Here is a 23,976-nt window from a genome sequence, read left to right on the forward strand (position 1 = left end):
ATAATCATGTCACCGAGATTCGACTAAATGAGCTGTTGGAAAAGCCCATTCCCCACTTCATACAGTTGAACACCTTTATAATGAAATGCTTGGGGCCTTGGAAACTCCTTATTATACAGGTCACTTTGTTGTAATGTTCACGCACTGAATAGCTCACAATAGAAGTGGTACAAAATTATTGCTTCATTATACAGGTTATTTTGTTGTGGAGGTGCTCGGCCGTAACACTTTTATTTGATTGCACTTGCGTGCCTTCTGGTAAGCACAGCTATTCTTTGGTCCTTCTGGCATATCAAATTTTTGTGAACATTAAGATTTTTCTAGTTGTGTGAAGCAGCATTTTTGGGGGGCGAGGGTTCCCTTTTGCACAAGGGTTTACTTGATGGTAAAGCTAAAATGTTTTTGCAGCAACTCATCCTCTAGTGTTTTAAATCAAAGCTGATTACTGTAGATACATTTTTAATGCCTGCATAAATTTAAAGGCAATGGTTGTAGAGTACTTTGATATGAGCCGTAACAGAAAGTTGCATTTTACACAACAATATCTTCGTTAATCCGATTTTCTTTATAAGCATATGTTCGTTATATCCATGTATGTGGTGAATGGCGCACCTTGAGGGCTGGCGAGGGCATTCGCGATCACGCGTCATTTCAGGGAGAAGCAAAGCAAAAGCGGGCAACGTGGGTGGCCTAAGCGCCAGTAATCATACGGAATGCGCGGTTGAGTGCGTGCTTGCCCCGGGCGTGAAAGCTTCGAAAGCCATCATCAATGGAGTTCGTAAATGGTTCCAGACATGAACATCATGTAACTGATCACTCTAGCGCAATAAAAACGGAAATAATAATGACAATCAGTCACTCATAAAGTGTGGGAGTGCGGGAAAAAAAGCTGACAAGTCAGCTTGACTAGTTCTCAAGGTGAAACATACCCACTAAAAAAAAGGCAAAATGATAATACACGGCCGAGTGACGGTGTTTGTGACCATCAATATCGGTGGTGTCCAAACCACAACTTGAATGGATAGCGCCCACTGAATTTAAAATACCGATCTTATAGGCTATGCATTCTCTGGTTGAATGCACCCACGCAATGCGAGAGCCGGAACACGTCATAGAAGTCGGTTCTTTTTGCACCACCGTTTGCTTTGTTTTTGTTGTATTTTATCCAAGGGTCATTATTTACACGAAGTAGCGTCCACGTGAGGCTTAGCTCGAAGTAGCCAAGTAGCGTTCACGTGAAGTAGAAGCATATCTCGAAGGTCATGCTTTTGTGTCTCGACGGTGCCTAACAAGATTGCAGACGACGGAAGCGACGTCATGGCCGCCATAAAGTATCTGAGTACTGAAGATGCCAATCCAAGTAGGAGCTCTAGCCACAAGGTGCGACAGGTCGCGGGTCATGTCAGCATCTGTGGGGAAGCCTGTGCTGTGGGTTTGCAGTAGCGTTGGTGCACAATCTGTCAGCATGTCTCCTGAGCGGTGTCGGGGCTGTGGGTGTGAGATCGGATGTGAGGTAGCATGCACGCCGTAAGCTGGCGGGCCGTGGCATGTTCGGTGTGGCGTGTGAGCCCACGCTAGAGTGCCGGGCATGTCAGACGGCGGGTCGAGGCCCGTCTGGAGGCACTGCAAGCACTGCCCCAAGCAACGCGCCTTCAAGACAGCGGACGAGTTTCGGATGCACTTGCGCGAGCGCCACTGCACCAAGGAAGGCGGTTCGTTTGTGTGCCGCTACGGTGAACATGAAGTGTGCGCGTCGTTGCCCCTCGAGGGCGTCAGCGATGAGGACTATGAGGCGCACGTCGCCAAGCACCATCTGCTTCGCGAGTACTGGCCGGACGCGGTGGCCGAGGCGCGATGGACGTTGCACCGTTCGGCGCAGAACTTACCGGCGGTGCTGAACGACCCGCGCCGCAGCCGCCGCGAGGTCGACTTCTTCACGCGCACCTGGGGGGACCACTTCACCGAGGCGCCGCCGGCCGGCGGGGAAGGACCCGCAGCGCGGATCACTCGCCAGCTGTTCGACCCGTATCTGGCGCGATGCGCGCGGTCGCGCCGGCCGTGCTCGTCGGCGACGGCGACCCCGGAAGCTGCGCCCGCTGCTGGAAGCGAACTCTGCCTGCCCGCCGTCTTCCTGGGTCCCGAGCTGCGGCTCGAGGAGCCGGCGACGTTCGCGCAGGCCATACCGTGGGCGGCGGGGCCGTCGCGGCTTCTTCAGGAGCGGCTCACACACTACCTGGACCTGGTCGAGGTCCAGCTGGCGCGCCAGGTGTCCCTGCGCTCGGACGCGTTCTTCCAAGCGGTGCGATCGCACGACGTGCTCGCCGAGCGGTTGTCGTCCTGCGCGTCCGTTGCGGCGGGGCTGCGCTCCCAACTGGCCCGCGCGAGAGACCAGCTGGCCGGCGGTGGGCTGCGGCTTCTGCTGCTGTGGCGCCGCCGCGCGCGGCAGCGGACGCTGTGCGCCAAGCTCCAACTGCTGGCCACTCTGCACGAGGCGCAGCCCACCATACAACGGCTTCTGGCCAGCGGGGACTTCGCGCGCGCCCTCGATTTTATCGAGGCGAGCCGCGAGATCGTGGCGCTCGAGCTGGCGGGCGTCCAGAGTCTGCGCCACCTAGGCGCGCAGCTGCTGGAACTAGAGCGGCACATCGAGCGGAGCATGGCTGCCGACCTGGCCCGGGGCCTCAGCGCAGAGCTGAACAGGCCGCCTGACGACCTGGCCCCCATCGGGCAACAGGTGGGCACACTTGTGGGGCTGCCCGTGTTGCACTGGCAGCGCCGGTGTGCAGGGCAGCTTGTATTCAGATTTTCATTTTAACATTCTGCGCAGGAATGTCGCATTAGGTGTAAAGGCTACTGTATAAAATATAAACTGCATAAAAAATATGTTGTATTTTATGGCAAATGAAAAGAGCTATGTATATATGTTAAACATGTTAAGACATCTTACTGATGTCTTGAAATTGGGAGTGTGTCACTCCATTCACACATTACCATAGTGTGGTGGCACCTGCACAGGCACATACCCAGGAGGGGTACATGCCTGCACCTGCATGAAACGTCTGTAATTTGAGCCTCCATCCTATGTGTGACACAGCGTCTGTGCAATGACATTAAAAACAGAGAGAACTGCAAAGCTCTTAAGAACAGAATGCAGAGTCCATACACTGCACAGCCCTCGAAGAATGGTACACTTCTATTAGCGCACTCCGTCTGGCAAACGATGTGTAAAGCATTGCGACAGCAGCCCACAGCAACAATTTTATTTTTCCACACACACAGTACATACATGAAAGCTTCTTGAGAATGTCGCTAAAGAGTACTGACTGTACTGGTGGCAGACGTATCGCTGGCGGCCACGCACTTCCATGTTGATATTTGGTGATGTATTTGCTATCTTCGTTAAAGGTTTCATGGGGTTCGAACCATCTGGTTAGGGCTCACTGGCACTAAAAAAGGTGAAATCTCAGTCACCAGACTTGTTGGATATCAAAGTGGGGTCCCTCAATAGGCTTCTCGGGGACGTGAGCTCACTGAGGCGTGTTTTCCATTTTAGTAAAAGACACCTATTGAGAGAAAAACCAAGCGAGAGTGATTTAACCACAGAGCGATGTCAGTCCCAGCCACTTAGCTGGGATTGATATCGCTTTGTGGTTAAGTCGTATATGAGTGACGGCTACAGGCAACATGACGAGGAGGCAGCACGATACTCTGGGTCATGTGTTTCGTCACTTTTTTGTTAGTGAGCACCTCTCTTAACACACCTTCCACTCCGGTTTGCCTGTGTCTTTGTTAACTACTATGAACAGTTGTGGTACAAGCTTTGTGGTGCCCATTGCTCAAATGACACTGTATTTAGGATCAAGGGGCCGTACTGTCATACACTGCAGCCCAAACACCACCCTTGCACAGAGGCGGAGATTTTATTTACAAGAAAGGCAGAGATGTTGGCATGAACTGGTGCACTAGCCTACTACTCTGCACAGAGGAATAAGGAAGTAGGGTGGAAGTATAGAGATAAGTTATAAGGAGGAGAAAAGAGGTGGATGTATATGTACTTCGCACAACAACCCTACTGAAGCCGCTCATCCAGTCCCACGGAATGCAGGGACTCAAAAACACCTTCATTGCCTGCCTCATAGTTGTAGCACCAGCCCATAGCTTGAGAATGCCTTTTGACAATGGTTGCTTGCTGACAATGCCTAGAAAACTGTCTAGGCTAGGCTAGGCTCAGGACACATAGGATCACTCAAGTCGCTTCAGGGCAATGAGCGACAGGTTCTAAATATCCAGAACCGATAGATCGAGCAACTAGAACAAGCGATCCGGTCACAAGATGACCTATCTTGTCGCCATCAATGGTCATATCACATGATAAATTTCAGAAATTGTGTTTGAGCTTTGATGTTGAAAAATTCATTTAACCTATACATTTCATGTTTATGCCTTTGTCTTTCTTGGGGCTACAGCTATGTTCTATAATGCCAGCAATAAAGTAGCTGAAATTTCAATAACAGTAATGTGCTCACCACCTTTAAGTTTTTGGCTCCATAGTATTTAAGACTCATTCAGCTGCTTGTCTGAGTGTTTCATTCTGGAGCACCTGCACCAGGGCAGCTCTTGACAGAAAAAGATTTGTGCATGTGCAGGAGGAGGAATCCCTGACAGCCCTGGTGGCAGGCATTCTGCGTCTGAACCGGCCGGCGAGCGCAGACTTTGCAACGCTGCTGCGCGAAGAGGCATGCACGGCCCTGCAGGCAGCTGTCAAGGCAGCCCTGGCTGAGGGCATGTCTCAGGGGGATGCGTGGACCGCGCTGCTCGAGCGTGCTCTGGATGCTGCCGAACTCGTGCTGCGGCGCACCTGCAACCTGGCACGGCTGCAGCGCTGCGCTCTGGCTGCACAGGCGGCGGAAGGGGCCGCCCTGGAAGCCGAGGAAGAGGCCCGGCTCGAGCAGGCTCGACGGAGCGCCCTGGCTGCCGTAGCCGAGGTAGCTCAGGAGCGCTGCGCGCGGCTCGTCCCATCCGACGCGCACCGGTCGCTGCTCAACACGGGCAGCTTCCCCGCACTGTGCCGCCGTGCCGAGCAATGCGCCGAGGATTGGGCGCAGCTGTGCGAACACCGTAGCCAAGGCAGCCTGGTGCTGGCACTGCGCACTCAGGTGTGTCTCTGGTCAGGTGGTCAGATTATTGGACATTATTCTCTTAGGTACGGCGCGAACGGCACGAAAATAAAGTGCTACTTTCCAACATGTAAACGAGGCAACCAAATAGACGAGTCATACTGCTGGCTATCAGCTTGTGTTTGTTGCTGGATTCTACAGAATACATAAGCCATATTCAAAGGAGGACATATGAAAAGGCAGCGTTAGAGCACACATGACATATTCCAAAGAAAAAAATTCAAGGAAATTCAATAGTGGAGGGGGGTTCCGAGCTTGTGTTTTGGTAAATGCCTTGCTTACACCAGGTTTGTGCACTGCAGGCGGATCGGTTCGTGAGCCGCTTCCATGAGGAGCACAAAGCCAAGCTCAGGTGAGGACATACCAGCAGCGCACAGAGCAGCGACTGGAGAGTTTTTTTTTTTACAATATCACCTTGAGGAAAATGTGGTGCCACTACCTATGTGAGAGTTACGAGGGCACTGTGACATCATGGGGATGTCGAAATATGAAAAGTTTGGTGTGTCTTGGTGTGACCTAGGATATGGTCATGCCATATCCATATCCTGGCTGCACAAATAAAGCTTCCTTAAAATGACATCTACATAAAAGTTCTTCCCTAATGCATCTTGCATTAATGTTTACTTGCCAAGCTCTTATGCTGAACTCTTTAAAGAGACGCATTTAGGCCCCTGCCATTTTTTGCAGATAGGCTATGTGGCTAGGCAGGCATCAGCAGCAAGACTATTTTCAACTCTAATTTTGGTACAGTAACAGGTAAATGAAAAGAAAAAAAAATTAGTAAGATGATGCACACTGAGTGTGCACGTTCTCATCTGTGTTCTGATTCAATCTAACTGTGAACTTCAGTGCAACTGCTCTAGTTTTGCTAAAATATATTTCTGTATAATAATGCAGAAAAAGATGAATTTTATGCACTGTTTTATCAGTCAATCATTATGATACTGTTAGCCTCTTGAAGGCATCAGAGACATTCCCTCTGGGTAATTGTTGGACGATGGCTGTGCCACCCCTTTTCGCTGTCCGGTACATCTTGGACCTGCTCCTCTTGTAGCCTACTGCTCGACGGCGAGTTATGGGCACGGGTGGACGTGCCAAGCGAGCTGCAGAGCATGGTGGACCAGTTCCTGGGCACCCAGAGCCCACGCACGCAGGGGGGCAGTGCACCCCAATTGATGCTGGACGAGCAGCGCTACAGCGTTGCTGGCAGCACGCTGCTCTTGCTTCGCATGGTGCTCGAGTACTGCCAGTGCGCGCGGGACCTTCCCTGGGTTGGTCTGAGCCTGGCGGCCAAACTGCAGGAGCTGCTCCGGCTCTTCAACTCGCGCACCTCCCAGCTCGTGCTGGGGGCCGGAGCGCTTCAGCGTGTCGGCCTCAAGACCATTACTGCCAGCATGCTGGGTACGAACTGCTGCAATTGTTCTTGGGGTGTACTCCCTGTAAGGGACCCTCTAAATGCAAGAACGTCACGTGCATAGATATGGATGCTTGTTAAAGAACTCCAAATAGTCAAAATTACTGTTTACACTCCGGTGTACCCACTACAGCGTGCCTCATAATCAGGTAGTGGTTTCTGCATGTGAAACTTCAGAATTTCACTCTTTTTGTGAGCCTTTATTGATCCATAATGGGTCACATACGAAAGAAATACAAGTTTGATATGTGTGACATCACAACAATGTACAGGCTTGAGGTTAAGGTCCAGTGCAAATGTCAAAACATTGAGCTTTGGCTTTAATTGTCCCTTTTAATTAATGCAAAATTAGGGAGCTTTAACCATAGCACACCACCGAAGTGTTCTTATGTACCCAAAGCACCATACCCTGCTTGCTTTTATTTTTTTTTACCCCTTTTGCGTTCTTGTGTATGCCCAGCAGTGCGTGTCCCCCAACTTTGGGTGTGTGAAACTTCAAAAGATTAACAAAAATATAGTTTAAAATAATGCTTTATCACTCTATATTGATTAAGTATGAGTTGAACACACATGCTAGCTTTCGAGATGCTTTCCTTCAGTCCATGTACATTGACAAAGCCAAGGGCATCTGTGCAGCCCTGGCAGCCCGCTGCCTGCAGCTGCATGTGGCGTTCTTGCCTCGTGTCAAGTCGCACTTTGAGCAGCACCTGGTGGCTCGCAAGGACACAGCCAGGCACTTCGATGCCATTGCCAAGGTTAGTCCAGCTGCCATTGGCTTACCTGCGCCCTAGTTCAATGCAGTGCATCCCCAAGAGGCCCGTGGCCCGTCTGTCCCCTTCTAGCATTTCTTTTGACTGGAAAGTGTCTTGCACTTGGAAGGTTTGCACCATTCAAAACATGTTCAAAAATTGGTGGTCATGTGATTTTCTGAAGTACTGTTAGTAGAGTTGAAGAGCCTTGTGAATGTCGGTGCTTGCAAAAGTGTAATGATAAGCAGAAGACATGTAAATACAAACGGGATGATGCAGGTGTTTGTTGGGTTGTCACCCGGCCGGATTTGCACTTTCTAAGCTGGCATTTCCACTCGCCGCCAACTCCAATGCACCATTTGACAGTTTCTCCCTAAATTGGCACGTTATAAGCTACGTTGCACCACTACTACTAAAATACTTGAAGTTTTCCATGATTCCCTTAAATACCATATATAGTGTCATTATAATTCGTATTTCCTCAATGTCTTTCGTAGGCTACGAACTTAGCTAATGAATGTAAATTATTTGCAAGAGCAGCAGCAAGAACATGTTCTATAAAGCCTTTCAGTCTACTTTAATCATGCAAAGTTTGTACTTTGTGTATCGCCGCATAAATTAGTTTTAACATACAGCAATTTTCACTCCCCCCCCCCCCCCCATCAGTGCAGTTTGCTTTTCGTCATAGTGGTTACCTTGCATGATTTCGCATTTCATAATTTTGTGCTTATTCAAGCATTTCACTGAAAAAATTTGCTTAAAACATGTGGGCACCAAGTGGACCAAACCAAGGCTGTTTCTCTTAATCGTGCGAAATCATACATGTGCAGTGGTTATGGTTTGCCAGTGGAGAGAATTCAGTGTGTTGTGTGCCACAGTATCGCTGTCTCTGGATTTTATGTTGGGAACAAAACTGCATGTCACAGTCACCTCTAGGGCTTTCCTTTCTTTGTGCACTCTGTGTACCCATCTGCAACACCATGTCAAAGTGTGTCCCGGTGAAAGTCACCTCTTAAATTCTGCCGACATGGTCTAACTTTAAATATCTAGCCAAGGGACAGCTTTTGCTTGTCTTAAGCAATAGATGAACGCAATCATAATAATTAGAGGCTACATTTGACCCAAAAATTTATCAGTAGAACAATGCATACCTGTGACTTGGTCCACAATGTGGGCCCCTGACAAGGCTTCAATATTTTGAGTGCGCACCAGGTCTCCTTCGTAAAATCTGCACTTGTGTGACAAGGTCTAGCAGTATGGCAGTGCTGGTTTTGACCACAAGCTTGCTTATGTCATCCTGACTATCACTCAGTTTCCAGAAAAAGAAAGAGGACATCTTTATTTGCAGGAGTATGCCGAACATGTGACGGAGATCTTCACCAAGCTGGCCAGCATTGTGAGCAATGTGCTGGACGGGCAGCTTGCCGAGGTTAGCCTGGCAACGCGAGGGGTTAGGGGGCACCTTTTAAATGCGTGCACTTCTGTCCAGTGGGAGGTGAAGGCACCCGTGCCATCGCCAGCCTTCCGGGGGATCGCCCGCCACCTGACCAAGTTCCACACTGCCGTGGCAGAGCTGCTGAGCCCAACAGACGTGGGAGCCCTCCTGCAAGCCGTGCACGCCACATTCCGGTCCCTGCTAGCACGCCACCTGGCACGTCTGTCCATAAGTCGCGACGGAGGACCTCAACACGGGTAGCTGCTCATATTGCTGTGCTCAGGGGGGGCCTTCAACCAGCTGAACCCTTGTGTCCTTCTCTCGCAGGCTGGTCACCCAGGAGCTGATTTTCTACGCCGAACACCTGCGCAGCCTGGGTTGTCCAGTGACAGACAGCAGCAGCCTGTGGCAGCAGGATGAGTTTATTGAGGCAGCTGCTGGGCCAGGGGCTGTGTGAGCCAGTAGGCAAGAGCCGGCTGGAGTGCACACACGGCCAGCAACAGATAAAGGCCCCGGCGCGAGCCCTCGGACGAGCTTCCAGACAGCAGGGAGAGCCGCAGGGTGCGCAGCTGCAAAATGGGTCCTGGTCAGAACCACGCCCAACACTGGTGGGCAGGCCACTTACCAGGAAGAAGTCAAGCGTGAGGCAACCGTAGGCCAGCACGAGCAGGTAGCCTGGCTTGTGGAGCAGCATACTTGCCAGCAGAGCCGCTATCATGCTGCACGGGGGGGACAGTTTACCATGGGAGAAAATACTGCAGCCACACGGACAACCAGCCTTACCTGACGAACTTGTAGCTGCTGAACGCGACCAGGTCGAGGACACGTAGGCTGGAGCGGATGGAGAGGATGTACGTGGCCAGCCAGATAGCCAGAACCTCGAGCGTGAGCCACATGAGCGCCGAGCTTGCCTGCAGGCCTAGCCGTTCAGGGGTAAACCTGCACGTGAGAAGAGAGAGTGGGCATGCCGCCCACACAGCAACGCGGCGAGCACTCACTCATTGCGCAGGCCCAGCAGGTAGCCCGAAAGCAGCACGTACGTCACCAGCGCCATGCCTGCATTAAATGCGTTTTGTGACATTGTGTTTTCCGGCTCCCTGGTGCTTCTTACTCGGAATATAAAGGTCCGGGGCGTTGACGTCGTACCGCGGGGGCACCGGTTCGTCCTGGTCGTATTTGACGGCCCAGTCCTGCAAAGCACTGGCCCGTCAGCTCCGTGCCGCGCTTCCGCCGCCTGCCACTATCACTCACCGAGTGGCCGAACGGGAACAGCAGCAGCAGCAGTTTGCGGCCCACGTAAGCCGTGTCCACGGCGAAGTAGTACTTGATCTTGGACACCGAGACGTACTTCTCGAGCTGCGCGAAACCGAGGCGTCAGCGGCAGTATCGAAGATGCCGCGCCACCTTACCTTCTGGTGTACCATGTCCTTGCCCTGGCCCGCCAGCGCGGAACCGTACTGCATGGCCATTGCGGCCATCGGGTCGGGCATCATGGGGTAGAGACCAGGCTGTGGCATACCGCCGTATGGTGCTCCTGGGAACCCCGTGTCCTCGAACAGCTGCGGGCCGGCCGGTCGCCCTGCGAACCGGATTCGAGTAGTTTGAATGATGCTAGAGTTCCAAATTGGATCCATCTTCAACAGCATGCACTTGTTCAACAGGGGCGGGGCGAGCAACGAGGACGCAGGCCGATCATGTCCTATGCAGTGTCCTATGTTGTCGAAGATGGGTTGCTTTCTGTCGTTACGAAAACATCTGTGCTGCTGCACATTTGCGAAAGACTCGCGGGGCAGAGCAGAGAGAACGCAGGCCGCTCATGCCTAGAGTTCGCTGTGATCGTCCCTGTTGTAAGTGATGCTGTTGAAGATTGTACGCTGTTATGCCCTTAGTGAAATAATTCTCAGTACACAGCGGAAATAAATGCAGGACAAATAGGCACAGGGGGAAGAGTACGACATATCGCGCAGCGGAACTAAACAATTTGCACTTACCACCGTAAGCTTGCTGCTTTCTACCGTCCATTGCCGCGCTCGCGCGCCAGAACCTTTTACACAGTTGTTTTGGAGAAAACGCTGCGAACCGGTACACTCCCACAACACGTACGGCAGTTCAGCGACAGAATTATTCCCTGTTGCAGACAGCGGCTGACTACATTCGATACGTGTTTTCTGCCATTCTGCATTGATGATGATATTAATGTGATCCCCTCACGTTTCTCTCGTCTACGTCGCAGGCCTATACAGTCCCGAGCTAAACTAATCTCAAAGATCATACTTTATTGTACAGCAAACGACAAAAAAAAAGACATTTGTGACATCATAATTGTTTTACCTTTAAGCATTACGGTGGTCTTATGGCATTAGTATTACGGTACCTTTTATCTTTCTTTCTTAAAAACCAGACAGGTAACAGTGCTAAATGCATGGCCAGGTGTTACAATTGGATAACCCGGATCAGAAAATACATTTTTAATGAAATATTTGAACAACGAAGCTTTAACGAAGCGGATTTAAAAGGACATGCTTTTGCTGAACAATAATCGAAAAATACGTCACGATTCTTTATAGTCAAGCCATGTCAAATCATAACTAAGCCATAGCCAAGCCAAATTTGTGGCGGCTTTCTCTCGGGAGCGTCCGAGGTTCTGTAGCGTGTGTTGATCGCATTGTATGCGTTGTGAAGATTGACGCTGTAGGTTGTAGTGCAACGCGCAGCCTATGCGTTCTTTTTTTCTTGTTTCTCGCCTGCTGCCACTGTAGCCGCCTTTCATCTCACGTTTGAGCTACATTACGCCTACTCATCGTTTTCACGGGCATCGTCGAAGTTCGAACTACTGCATCTACTGCCACCATGTCGTAAGTCCCTTTTCCTTCGATTCGCATGAATTTTCATAAAGCCAGCTGCCCGATCTTACCATCTCGTTTTTCCTCTCCCAACCACCAGTCTTTTGCAGAAACCTAAGAGTGAAATGACTCCGGAGGAGCTGGCGAAAAGAGAAGAGGAAGAATTCAACACCGGGCCCCTTTCGGTGTTAACTCAGTCTGTAAAGAACAACACTCAAGTTCTCATTAATTGCAGAAACAACAAGAAGCTCTTAGGTCGAGTGAAAGCCTTTGATAGGTAAGAGCGCAGTTTTATTTCCATAGTAAAACAGCGCCAAGGAAACGGCAACACAAGACAGAGAGGTACGCTGGACAGGCGCTGTGTACTTCTCTTTTTTGTGTTGCCGCTTGCCGTTTATATTGCGCTTCTTTTACTATGAAGATCAACCAACTCGCCCAGTATTGCACTCTATTGCAGTCGAATTTCAAACTTTTCTTGCGGCGCAAGCTAGCAACTCACCTCGTGTCTCATTCTGTTCTGTTCCGTTTCACACACACATCCAGCAGAATGCATAAGTCTTTGTAGGGACTACGCCGAATAGCGGCCTAATGCTTGGAAAAGTAGTTACAGTGTTCAACAGTCACGCCGTGTTATCAAACTCCTTGGAAGTCCCAGCAAAAAAACTTATTAACGATGCGGTCTTGCTCATTCGCAATAATGTGGCCGTATGTTTAGCACTCTTATTGATAAAATGCCTCGGGTACATGCAATTTACCTTGTTATCAGGAAATAAATACCTTGTTGTCGTACGTGACTTCTATCGAGGCAGCACCACTCAACCTCTCAAGAGATCTTTCACTGCTTTTAAGAGGGTATGCAGCTTGTAAAGACAAGTATGCAACTGTGTAAAGACAACCACCGCTTCAGCCACGCAATGCACTGAATGGTAGCTTTTCATCTGCTTCATTTTATTGACCTAGTGAAAGGTGACTTTCCATACAGTAATACGCATTTCCTGCTTATCTAAACCCGATCATATATTCCACCAGCTGCATCTGACATCACCTACTCGTGGAAACATTGCTGCAGAGAAAAAAATTTGATGTGAATTATAATTAGACGTGAACAACAATAATGTCTCATTAGCTTAGCAACAACGATAGTCTAAAGGACTGTGCTATAAAAATTAATTGGTGAGAGCAATCACAGAAATATTTCAAAGCAAAATTTCGTGTGGAGGCTGCTTTATAGCTTGTCTGATTGAAACTTTGCTTTTTATGTGGTCCAAATGTTTTTGCAGTTGGCTTTTAATGCCAAGGTACGTGTAAATGGTGGCCTTGTGCAACTGGAGCATTCGTTGCATCCACAATGTTGGCAAATCATGCTTGTGCAGCACCGAAAGGCAAGAGACTGGCAGACTGTTGGGGTTAGGCTTCAATTGTGTTCGTCATGTTTTCGATGGATTATTGCTCTGCAATAATGAACTCTGCTCAACGTTTTTTCATATTGTACTTTGGTGTCGAAACTCAAGAATTGAAAATTGCATTGGAGAAGAGGCACACATCCTCCGGACCTTCATTGGTCAGCATTTCCTCGAAAGAAGTGACTGAACGGTTCCATCAGTCATGAACTACCTTGGCTTCCATTTTTAATGCCTTAAACATGTCATGCTATCATGCAGGCACTGCAACATGGTGCTGGAGAATGTCAAGGAGATGTGGACAGAGATTCCCAAGACAGGAAAGTCCAAGAAGAACAACCCCGTCAACAAGGACCGATACATCTCCAAAATGTTCCTCCGGGGGGACTCTGTCATTCTTGTCCTGAAGAACCCACTGGCTGCCACCAAATCGTGAATAAAGAGACGAGTGCTGTGTATCGTGGGGCGTCATTTTGCAGTCTGCTACAGGTTTGGCTTGTTTAAGCAGTGGGCTGTAGTTGACATCCTTGATAAAACTAAACTTAGAGTAGCTACTAATGGTTCTCACATCTGCAACTATGCTTGCATTTCAAAGAAATAATTTCAGATTAGATGAGAAAATAAACAGCAGTGGTGCACGACCAACTTGCACTTAAAAAAGTGAGCGATATGAAAGCGCACATGGGCGTTCCAATGTAGCAACGGCATTGTCAGCCGTAGTGTCAATGTCTGTGTAATATGGGCAGGTTTCTCAACTATGCAGCACCGACTTGGTGTGTTGAGAAGCCATTTTGCAATGAAGAGTAGTAGCACATATACTCCATGTAAGATGTCAGTTCCATGGATGGTTCTGGTGCTAGAAGATTGTTAGCACATCATTTTATGAGCCATAGGTATTGCAAGCTTCTTTTTTTTTTTTTTTAGATAAAAACATTAAAGTCATTGTGCATGCGACCAGACATTCTACTAGTTCGCACACTGCAGTTCTCTGGATTTTTAATTGGAAACGTTGGTTGCGCTTTTTAGACAATCACAAGGAAGGGAGACAGGTCAGGCGCAACCAACGTTTCCAATTACAATGAACCAACTTGCCCAACAACGCATTCTGCTAAAGTTCTCTGGATGTTCTGCATCCACCACATTGTCCATGTATGCCACTTACACTCCCAGGGCTAACCTTGTAGCATCCAAGAAAGCGTGTGCAAGGATGGCCGCCATGGTAGCTAAACCAGGAAAGCACTGCACACATAATAGCAAATATGCCGGTTCGACTCCTACCTTTGGTAAGTTACCTTTCAATCAACTTTATTACTGTATTTCCCATTAAACATAACATTTAATTTCCCCAATCATTTACCTACCTTCATGTGGTTGCAACAGAACAGAGTTCCTGGGATCCCCTTGATTCTTGCTTGGGGAGTATTGCCAAAACAGTGGCAAAGACTATATACATTTTGATGCAGTTGCCTAGAATTTGTATTTACAGGCACCTCTTCACAGGAGTGTGCCTTTTCAGTGCATTTTTCCTTGCCATCTAGTTTCCTATAGATGCTCAAGCCTTGGCAGCCTTTTGTCTTGGCTGCAGTAAGATGATCTGATTTCATCATGTGGCAGCAGCAGGCTACAGCTATATCTGTCCCACTAAGCAGAGTTAGTTTTTGCTGCATTCTAGGCATGTTGTATGGTTGCGCTTACTCGAACCTGTGGAAATCGCTGAATTGCGACAGCATTCCTGCGCCTTGCTGCCGAAAATATTCCACTCAAATGAATGAAAAATAGCATAATGAATTTGACATTTTTATTGAACTTGTCATTCCCTCTCGGCAATGGCTACCAAGTGTGCATCAACCTCTTGCTCGGTGAGCACACGGAAGTTTGGCTGCTCCTTGGACACCACGCCCACCTCCACCTCGGACGGCTTCAGGTCGGCTGACAGGACACTTGACAGGGCACTCAGGGCCAGCTGCACACAGAGATAGTACAAGGCTTTATATACGTTTGCCAAAGAGGAGTCGGCTCCACAGCGCACTCTGCTGCAGATGCTTCTGTGACAGAATTTCACAACGGTGTAGAGGCATCAGCAGTGTTTGCCGTTGTGTGAACATTTTTGCTTGTGCACACAGCAAAAGCGATAAAATCATGAAAGTTGGCAGTGCTATATACAAGAAGCATCCAGAAAGTTTGTTCCGATTAACTGTTAAAGGTGCAATCATCAGAAAAGAAATGCTCATTATATTCAGGCACTTTTCACATTTCAGTACCAAGTACGTACATACGTATATTGTATTCCTGTGTCATAGAAGCCCACTGACAGTGATTGAAACCAAGCTTTGACCTATTCCTGGATGGAGGGATTTCACCATCATAACACTGCCCTGCCAGGAATTGTTTCAGGTGGGTGAAGAGGTGAATGTCGCTGCGTGCAAGATCAAGGCTGTCTAGGGTGTTATCTTAAATTGCTAGCCACACACTCTCCATCAGTTTCACAGATACAAGTAATGGCTGGCCAGTATGGTCTTTACTGTGTACTGCATAGGCCTGCTGTGAACTCCTTGCACCATCATCTACTCACACTGTCACTTACGATGTCTGGTCCACAACTGACAGCGAATCTCTTCTAATGTCGACTAGTTGCATTGCAAAACCTTATGGTATGCTATCTTAAAGTTGCGATGAACGAGTTATTGTTGGAACACTCCTCTCTGTAATGCCCTCAGGTTCTGAGAGTATGAAAATAAATAAGTATGCCGTGAAGTTTGCATCAGTGAAAAATTACTGCAGCGCTGCACCAAATTTGCACCAGTACAAGCATGAAACTGGCGTCATCTTTCGAGTCACTCGTAAACTCAAACGGTTTCTAACGGCAGTATTTTGTAAGTGATGGCGTGGTTCAGGCAGAGGTAACATTGTAGTTTCAATTACTGGCAGCAGGTTAGCACGGTGCTAGCATACATAAGTACTGCTGTCCTACAACAATTTACTAGAAAAAAAGGGGGGGGGGGGCGTGCTTGTTCACATTTAGAAAGCTGCCTATCTAGCACTATCCGACAATACAGTATTGTTTCTTTCCTTGCCTGACATAAAGATTAGTAAGAATTTCGTGGACTCGTTTCATATAATGGATGCTTTTTGTGATTTAACTTTACATACACAGCACAGTACCTACGTGCATTTTAACATGGCAGATTTGTGTAAATGGTGACGCTTCTGAGCAATACGTCGTTTTTAAGAATACATCTGGACAGCTGTGGCAGCATCATGTGTGCGGCCAAAGACTGGTGTACTCGGTACTCCCCAGGTAAATAAAGAATCAAATCCCAAATAAACCAGTACAAGTATGCAGTGGAAGAAGTGTCTTACCTGTATGGTCTCGTTCGAGTTGTAGTCCTGGCGCTTCTTAAACTTTTTCTCGAGGTAGCTGTTGGCTTCTGTCTGCTTGACACCAACACTGGTGGCCCGGTAGCCACAGTAGTATCCTGCTGGGTCCGCCTTGTAGAGCTGTGGCCCGTGCTCAGGATCGTAGGCCACCAACATCATACCTGCGTGGGGGCCAGCCATGAATATGCAAATCGGCCAGCCACAGCAAGCAGGCACTCACTGCAACCAAGGGGTCTCATCTCAGCATTCTGCGTGTACACCTGCGAGATGTCAGCCACGCGACGGCACAGCATCTCGACCGGGATTGGATAGCCGTACTTGTGTTTCCAGTTGGCTGCCTCATAACGGGCGCGCTGCACCTGGGACTGGCCATCAGCTGCACAACACAGAGCAAAATACTCATAATGTTGCAGCACCAAGTGGCACTGACGACAAAGGCCCCTGGGACTCACCCACCACTCCTGTCATGACGCAACCAATTCCCTCAGTCAGCTGGTACAGGTGAGTCACGCTGGTTGGCTCCAGCAGCTTGTCCTGGTAAACAAAGACTATGCTTATACCGTTCAAGCTGCAAGGATTGTGTGAAGCCACGTACCGGCACTTTCTTCTGTGTGACCACCACGGCTGTGTCAACACCCTTGACTCCGATAGATGTAAGAGCTCCCTGGTTGATGGCCTTGAATGCATACTCTGCGTGGTCATAATTGCATTTTGGATGCTGAACACCATGCAATGTGCCCATCTTTATTCGACGGACTGGAAAGCAGTTCATTCCATGCCTCAAAGAATGTGTGACATACTTCTGGGACATAACTCTGATCATTTGGCTTGCTTAGTTCTGCCTTTACCGGTGCCACGGGTGATAAGCACAAGCTTTGTCGCTGTGCACAGCTGCTGCTTAATTAAAGGTAGCAAATAAAAAGTGCGAATAGCTTTCTCAGATCAGTAGATACAGGAAGAGCACTAAAATAATGTAGATAACGTACACAAAAAGACCGTTAATGCATCCTTTCATACATTTGTGCCACTGCTGTCTCAAGATAAGTAACCAAATAGCCAAAGCACCCAGATTCATTGCAGGGCTGGCCATCTCAACTATGGGCCCAAGCAAGGCATTGCACATCTTTTTGCACTTGCTAATGAAGGGAGGCTCAAGTATGTTTGAATGCAATCAGCAAGACAGCTCCACACTAAGGCCTAGATTAAGGAACCTACATAAGCCATGTAACTTAGAAACTGATTTCAAAAGTTGCATTTATCGAACGGTCACAAGGACGCTGCCCTGTGTTTTTTCACCCACCTTTGCTTATCTAACATAAAATGATTAGCTCATAAATAAGCATACTGGCCAATCTGTCAACATTGAAAATTCAAAGGACCACTCGGACATAACACCGAAAGGGGGAGACATGGAATAGAATATACTTAGTTATCAATTTGTACTGAGCACACACCTTTTGTGGGATACATAAGCGTATAACGATAATTGATTTTTAGACACAGCATACAAGCATATGTGGAACAGCACAAACTGTCGAGCGATGTGTTTCAGATCACAGTGGCTATTTCAGCAATTTTGTTGGTGGTGATTTCGCCTGCTTTGTGCCCTTGTCTGAATAAAGATGCTCATTTCACAATGAGAAGACTCTCAAGGGTATGAGACCGACGAGTTTCTCGCGAGACAAATTTATTTTCTGTAAAACTTGACGAAACATTTGTAAAATCGTAGAATGAGCCCATATCCTTAAACAGGTCAAGCAATCTGATTGGCTTCCCATGCAGCAGTGCACAGACATTCTATGTAATAGTGCTGTCATGCAAAACAAAGGCAACAAAATATGATTTTTCTAAGCAATGGCACACCACAGGCTGAGAACAAAGCTTTCTGCCACTATAGGCATGCAAAGTAGGTTTGGAGCAAATCAATAAAAAGTTGTACTAGATAATCGCCTATCGGAGTACTGAGAAACAGTTTCGTCTTTTGCAGCTGATGATGATCTATGTGGTCTTTCCCTTTGTATCTAGTGATCAATGAAGGCTAAAACACCATGAGAGCGATTTTGTGCATGACAGCGATGAGCGACGGATCAGGCCATCACTTGAACAGATCGCTCGGTTCTGCAAACCTAGAATTCGTCGCGTGTCGCCTGGAAGTGCTATGAGCGACTAGCCAATAGCAGGAAGCCAGAACTGGATGTACATAACTCAAATAATACCGATTGTCGCATGAAAGGAGCAAATGATTGAATTTTTATACGTGCAAGGTTAAGAACCAAGACCCTAAGAAATATCTTATGCTTCATTTTACAGTAAAATACATCAACTTAAATTAATAAAGCATGCATCACACTAGTTTCAGCACATATGTTGCTGCCCTCATACTGGCAACACTGAGGACACGTTGCTCAAAATTGTCGTTCGCGTGGGGTACGACTTGTAGGCGACGAGCGTTCGCGACAGCCATCTCCATCACATCGCTTGTCACTGTCACGTGCAAGATCGCTTGCGTGGGGTTTATACTTGAGACTTCAGATCCAACACTGGCAGTTACCAACTTTCAGTTGTTTTGCACTTGAGTTCATACTGTCATGAAGTGTACTAGCTACCATCACAAACGAGACAATGGTGAAGGCAAGAGCATTCTCAAGTGACAGTATAGAAAACCCGGAGAAAAGGTTGGGGGGGGGGGGAGAACCACAGATATCCTTGTGATGCAAGCCTGTAATGAAACAACGGCACTATTACGGTGAAAAGGCCGGCAAGGAATTTCATATTGGCAGAAACAGCAGTTCGTTGGACTACAGGTCTGGGCTTCTGCCAGTGAAATATTCCCAGGGCCCACACCTGTACACCCAGCTAGTGTATGTCTTTGGGCCATTCAGTAGGGCACAGAGTGCAGTCTCTCAGCTCCCCTTGTGTATTCCGGTGGATTTAACTTGGGTGCTAAGCATGCACCTTGCAACCTGTATCAGGTGGGACCACATCTTCCATCGCGGACACTTGTCTCCTGTACAACGCTGCCCCTAGAACCTCCCCAAAACAATGGACTGGGTCTCTATTACAATCTGTCATTCCGGACTGTCCAGGACTGCTTGAGACACTGCATACGCAATGCTCATTGGCTGAAAGAAAAGCACAGCCTCAAGCAGTCCAGGATGATAAACTGAAGAGCCCCGCTGAGACAAGGTAATGTGCAGCTCTTGGCTCTCTCTCTGACTTAGTTGAAGGACCGTTTCCTGTTTTATGTTTGAGGTGTCCATTGTCTATGCACATGTTTGGTGCTGCCCATTAGAGGAATAATATAGCTTTAGTATAAGTGTAAACACACGATCTGTCTTTTATTCTCATTCTCCCATATCAAGTATGTTTGCATTTTAAGGAACCTGCACAGTAAGCACTCTTTAACAGTGACACGTACTCTCATTGCACAATTAACCGCTACTCCGTAAAGAAAAAAAAGTGGGGCAGACATTTTTCCTTGTCAGTACTTCTTTACCATAGGATTAGGTGCGGCAGTGTTCTCTGGCGTGTCACGGTCACTTTCGACAGCGATAGAGCCCTATAGGGATCGCATTGCTCGACCGCCACTGGTTTCCTTCCAGATCTTGCGCAAATGATCCAATCGCAATCGAGAACTATGATCTCCATCGGGCTCGATCACGATCGACAGTGCACCGTGCGACATCCGCATAACACACGTATTGTCTCCTGCGCCACCGTAGAAGCGTCGTCCCTTGAGCATCGCTGCCTCCTGCTTGCTCGCTCTGATCAGTGGCTGGCTGATTTAGGGTAATAATCTGCACTTGACGCCAAACAATCGTCATCTAGTTAGCGGGGTTTTATTTATTTGTTTTTTCATTATTGTAAGGCACTTTCAGCTAACGAACAGCATGTGCGCATCAGCGGTGCGTAGCGTTCCTGACATGAAGGTGGCAGTGTTTAAATGAAAATAAATGCACGCAAGATAGATGACTACTGTTTGGGGACAACGTATGCCCCAAAGGGCGTAAATATGTCTTCAGGGAGCAACTTGCCAGCCCTGCTCGAAGAGAATGTCCAGTTTCGGCGCTTACCGACGGGAACAATTGCAAATAGAGTGGTTGTCTACACACCTACTTGGTACAGCCTTCCTTCGGGAGAGAAGATTGTGATGTGACGGTCAAACCCGGCGCTCGTTCCCCGTGCCATGATGACGCTGCAATTGAGCATTTCGAGGGCCACAAGTCATCGCAATTCCCCGCGCACAACTAGCCACGAAAGGAGGTTTACTAGTGTAACTACAACCTAGGCATCCTGATCACCACTTACCACTGGGCCTTCCTTAAAAGCGTAGCTGGTAGCACTCACAGTACGAAAAGTTCCTTGGGACGCAGGAACACACAACACTACGGAACGGACTCTCACGAGTCCATAACCGGGAGGAAAACTTGCCGTTCTTGGCTCTGGCTTGTGAACGGCTTGTGTACGCTATAGTATGGCGTCCATGACGTCGTTTTTAGTGTCTCCAGTTGCTTTTGGCTCTTACAGTACACAAAAAACATTGCCTTCAAAATCACTTTTTGTATACTCTGAGGGAGCCGTTACGAAGGGCAAATAATAGGCGGTGCCCAAAACCCCCATGTCTCTGACATGTTTCTGGCTCCCAAAATTGCTTCCGCCGAATTCAACGAGCAAAAGCCTAGCCTTTAAGATTCGCTTTCTAAATTTAGAGGGCGCCCTATGGAGCGCGGATTTTAGGGGTATGCTACCTCGGAGGCTATGCTATGAATCTCATAGAGCTTACCCAAGTTTCGGCCCTTCCGAGCCGAAAACATATTGCCGTCATCATACAGTATGTTGTAGGAAACTCTATGGCCTTCATGTCCTGGATTGTAGATTGCGTTCAAAATGACGTATTTTCGGCTCCCCAAATCGCATTCGGCTCCTTCAACCATAGAGCTTTCTACAATAATTATTGTGTGAAACTCTTGCATTAAACACTCCATGCCTCCAACCAGCGAAAGCATAGCCTTTACCATTTTAAGCGAGTCTTGGATTAGGACGTCACAAGGATTAGGATGAAAAGTAGAGTCAGAAATGCTGCAGTGGCAAAACTGCGTACTTGTAAACATACAACTAGCGCCGCTTTGATCTTGAGTTACTTCTCAAATTGCACGTGCTAGGCTTGGAGGTTATGGATAAAGAATTCTGGAGTGGAGATAGCTCTCTAAAAGTGAAGCCTGTGGCCGCCATCTTGCTAGAGGCAAGAAGCCCGAACCTCCGTAGTGGCAGTTAGTATGTCAGTTCTATGATATGTTCGTCATGCTTATTGAACTGTGTTTAACTGATTGTGGCATTCGTTCCAAGGACAATAAAGCACCTCAGTGTTCCACCAGTCGTGTGTAAAGATGACGCCTGGTTTAACATTTCACTTGTAACATAAGCTCTCGATCGTCGTTTGCTCACGACCGTGTCGTGCGTACGTTTGGGAACGATTGGCAAGGTACGCGTATGTAAATATTATATTTACGTTTTGAACACTCGTTCGCACCTCACTGTGTAGTGTTTTATATAGCACATATATGGGCTACATATATTATAAAAGGTGAGGAGGAAACAACTTTATTAAATAGTAGGGGAAGGGAGAGGACGGGGTTTCATCGTTGGCTTGCAGTGGCCTTGGGTGGTGCTCGAATACAAAGTGTGCTTGTACGATATAGTTACCGTGTAGTTACTGCGCCGCGTCTGTGTGGACAGATGGAGCGCTGCACTTACAACAAGCGAAAAGTTGCAAGTTCAGCGCTCGTCCTGTTAATTCATTTCTCTTGCGTACGCGTATGGTTCGTAATTTTTCTGTTCATTCATTTGTACTAACTCGTTTAGCGAGAAATTCTTCTGTATAAAAGCAGGACCTGAACATGAGTCTGTTAGCGCACAAGAAAATTGCAGAGTGCTAATTAAGGTTTTGGGTACTTCACACTGAAGTTCCGTATGACGTAACCACTAGCTATATTCAGTATATATAGGTATATGGATAGCGGGTACTTCCTAGTGTAAACAATGTGGTGTGAAGGCATTTTATTGCGATAACTCCATGCGCATTTTTGCTGTCCGCCAAAGGGTCATACTGCGTTCGCCAAAGGGGTCTACTACAGCGTCCGCCAGCGTGGCCAACGCCGTAATGGACGCCGTGGTTGTCTCCACTCTGTACTGAATGGTGGGCGAGGAGGGCGTCGGAGCAGCCGCTGGCGAAGAACACCCCTCCTCCGTCGCCTGCCCTCCCAGCCTCTCTCTCTCCCAGCCTCTCTCTCTCCCAGCCTCGCGCGCCACAGGAGAGGGCACGCCTATGGGCCGCGTTCCTCGCTCGCGTGCGCGTCGCTCCTTCTCCCCCGCTGGGCTCCACCCACCCTCGCCACGTCCCTATGCTGCGCGATGCTATTTTTATTCTCTGGCTTTTACTCTCTCACAGCTCTCTCTCCCCCAGCTCGGCAAAGCTGCGCACGTCAAGAGAAACCCAGCGAGGCTCTCACAGCTCCACTGTAAGATCGTCGCCGCGCGCCGTATGCTGCATGTGAGCCGGCGAACGTGGTTCAATCTCGCATGCGCGAGCGAGGAAGGTGGGGCTGAAGCACGCCCTTTTCTGTCGCGCGCGAGGCACAGTGGTGAGGCGACGGAGGGGGGGGGGGCGTTCTTCTCCGGTGGCTGCTGCTTACTGCCGTGTGGGCGCCGTATCTTGAAAGCGATCTGTGACGTGGCCAAAGTGTGCGCCCGCGCGGGCCTCATCTTCTAAACGATCTGCGATGTTTGCAGAAGGCGCGTACTGCCGGTGGCTTCATATGCGCTGTGCTTTCGACGTTTCGTTCACATCGAAGCGAGAGATGCTGCTGCCGCGATTCCTCACTCTTTTTGGCAGTGAGTTCCCGCGGTTATCGAGTGAGATGTGTTCACGTTTACCACTGTGCGCGTGACTCCGTGCTTAATTTACTTAATAAGCGAATGTTTATACAAGTTCATACAGCCGATGAAGTTATTATCATTATTTCGTAACTAATTTGCTTTTGCAATCGGTGCTTCGCCTTGCGGGCGCAGCTGCGTCTTTTTAGAACTGTCTGCAGCAGATACAAAATATTCAGTACAGTTTCTCCGAGTGTGCACAGCCAAATATGTAATGTAATGGAAAAACACATCTACAGCGTATGTCCTTTATGTTAGCTCTTCTCATTGTGAAATATTAAATGTGCGAAAAAATAACAGGAGATCTACCCACGCAAGAGGCTGCGTTTCTACCAGAAAGCTCCTGGGAGCTTCGTGCATAGCGTTTTTAAATCCCGGACCCGCGAACGCAGTGGAGCGCGGCGCGTATTCCGCGGCTCCTTGTGCTGGAGCCGCCCATTTTTTCCCCTAGCAATATGGCCGCTGCCGGCTTCTCTAGTATGCGGCTGCAGGGGCTGCCACTCCAGAAGATTCATACATCCTCCTTGGCCATTCCTCACTTACGCCTTGTCGAAAGTTGACCAACTATACTCACAGCAATCTATAACTTTAAAAAAAGGATTTTCTCGAGTTGATGAGCTGCTAGTGTTAGTTTAGGAACAGAGATG

General features: G+C 48.4%; 4 protein-coding genes across 5 annotated transcripts; 2 read left to right on the plus strand and 2 right to left on the minus strand.

Annotated features, from left to right (window-relative positions):
• The first annotated feature begins 1,355 nt into the window (after nucleotides 1-1,355).
• scat (VPS54 subunit of GARP complex scat) lies at nucleotides 1,356-9,860 on the plus strand. Of its 2 annotated transcripts, XM_075699762.1 has the most exons (8): nucleotides 1,356-2,734; nucleotides 4,647-5,156; nucleotides 5,480-5,529; nucleotides 6,232-6,578; nucleotides 7,228-7,346; nucleotides 8,689-8,769; nucleotides 8,830-9,032; nucleotides 9,103-9,860. In XM_075699762.1, the coding sequence occupies exons 1-8, from the start codon at nucleotides 1,589-1,591 to the stop codon at nucleotides 9,230-9,232; spliced, it is 2,586 nt and encodes an 861-aa protein (XP_075555877.1). In that variant the 5' UTR covers nucleotides 1,356-1,588; the 3' UTR covers nucleotides 9,233-9,860. The 2 variants fall into 2 exon arrangements, with proteins under 2 accessions (XP_075555877.1, XP_075555876.1); XM_075699761.1 differs by having other exon boundaries at nucleotides 1,357-2,734; nucleotides 8,689-9,032.
• Nucleotides 9,182-10,979, minus strand: Yif1 (Yip1d-interacting factor 1). Its single transcript, XM_075699763.1, has 8 exons — nucleotides 10,767-10,979; nucleotides 10,185-10,354; nucleotides 10,027-10,131; nucleotides 9,887-9,965; nucleotides 9,774-9,831; nucleotides 9,559-9,714; nucleotides 9,401-9,494; nucleotides 9,182-9,344 (listed from the first exon to the last, which is right to left on the minus strand). Exons 1-8 carry the CDS (start codon nucleotides 10,795-10,797, stop codon nucleotides 9,198-9,200), a joined length of 840 nt encoding a protein of 279 aa, XP_075555878.1. The 5' UTR covers nucleotides 10,798-10,979; the 3' UTR covers nucleotides 9,182-9,197.
• Nucleotides 10,980-11,381: 402 nt separating this feature from the next.
• SmD2 (small ribonucleoprotein particle protein SmD2) lies at nucleotides 11,382-13,476 on the plus strand. Its single transcript, XM_075699764.1, has 3 exons — nucleotides 11,382-11,630; nucleotides 11,719-11,895; nucleotides 13,280-13,476. The coding sequence occupies exons 1-3, from the start codon at nucleotides 11,626-11,628 to the stop codon at nucleotides 13,452-13,454; spliced, it is 357 nt and encodes a 118-aa protein (XP_075555879.1). The 5' UTR covers nucleotides 11,382-11,625; the 3' UTR covers nucleotides 13,455-13,476.
• A 1,326-nt stretch (nucleotides 13,477-14,802) lies between these two features.
• On the minus strand, nucleotides 14,803-20,857 carry LOC142588222 (proteasome subunit alpha type-6-like). The gene is made up of 7 exons (XM_075699765.1): nucleotides 20,705-20,857; nucleotides 20,509-20,591; nucleotides 16,992-17,086; nucleotides 16,849-16,930; nucleotides 16,617-16,772; nucleotides 16,379-16,557; nucleotides 14,803-14,981 (listed from the first exon to the last, which is right to left on the minus strand). The coding sequence occupies exons 2-7, from the start codon at nucleotides 20,582-20,584 to the stop codon at nucleotides 14,829-14,831; spliced, it is 741 nt and encodes a 246-aa protein (XP_075555880.1). The 5' UTR covers nucleotides 20,585-20,591; nucleotides 20,705-20,857; the 3' UTR covers nucleotides 14,803-14,828.
• Between the last annotated feature and the right edge of the window lie 3,119 nt (nucleotides 20,858-23,976).

The sequence above is a fragment of the Dermacentor variabilis genome, chromosome 7, assembly GCF_050947875.1.
Source record: "Dermacentor variabilis isolate Ectoservices chromosome 7, ASM5094787v1, whole genome shotgun sequence".
Lineage (NCBI taxonomy): Eukaryota > Metazoa > Arthropoda > Arachnida > Ixodida > Ixodidae > Dermacentor > Dermacentor variabilis.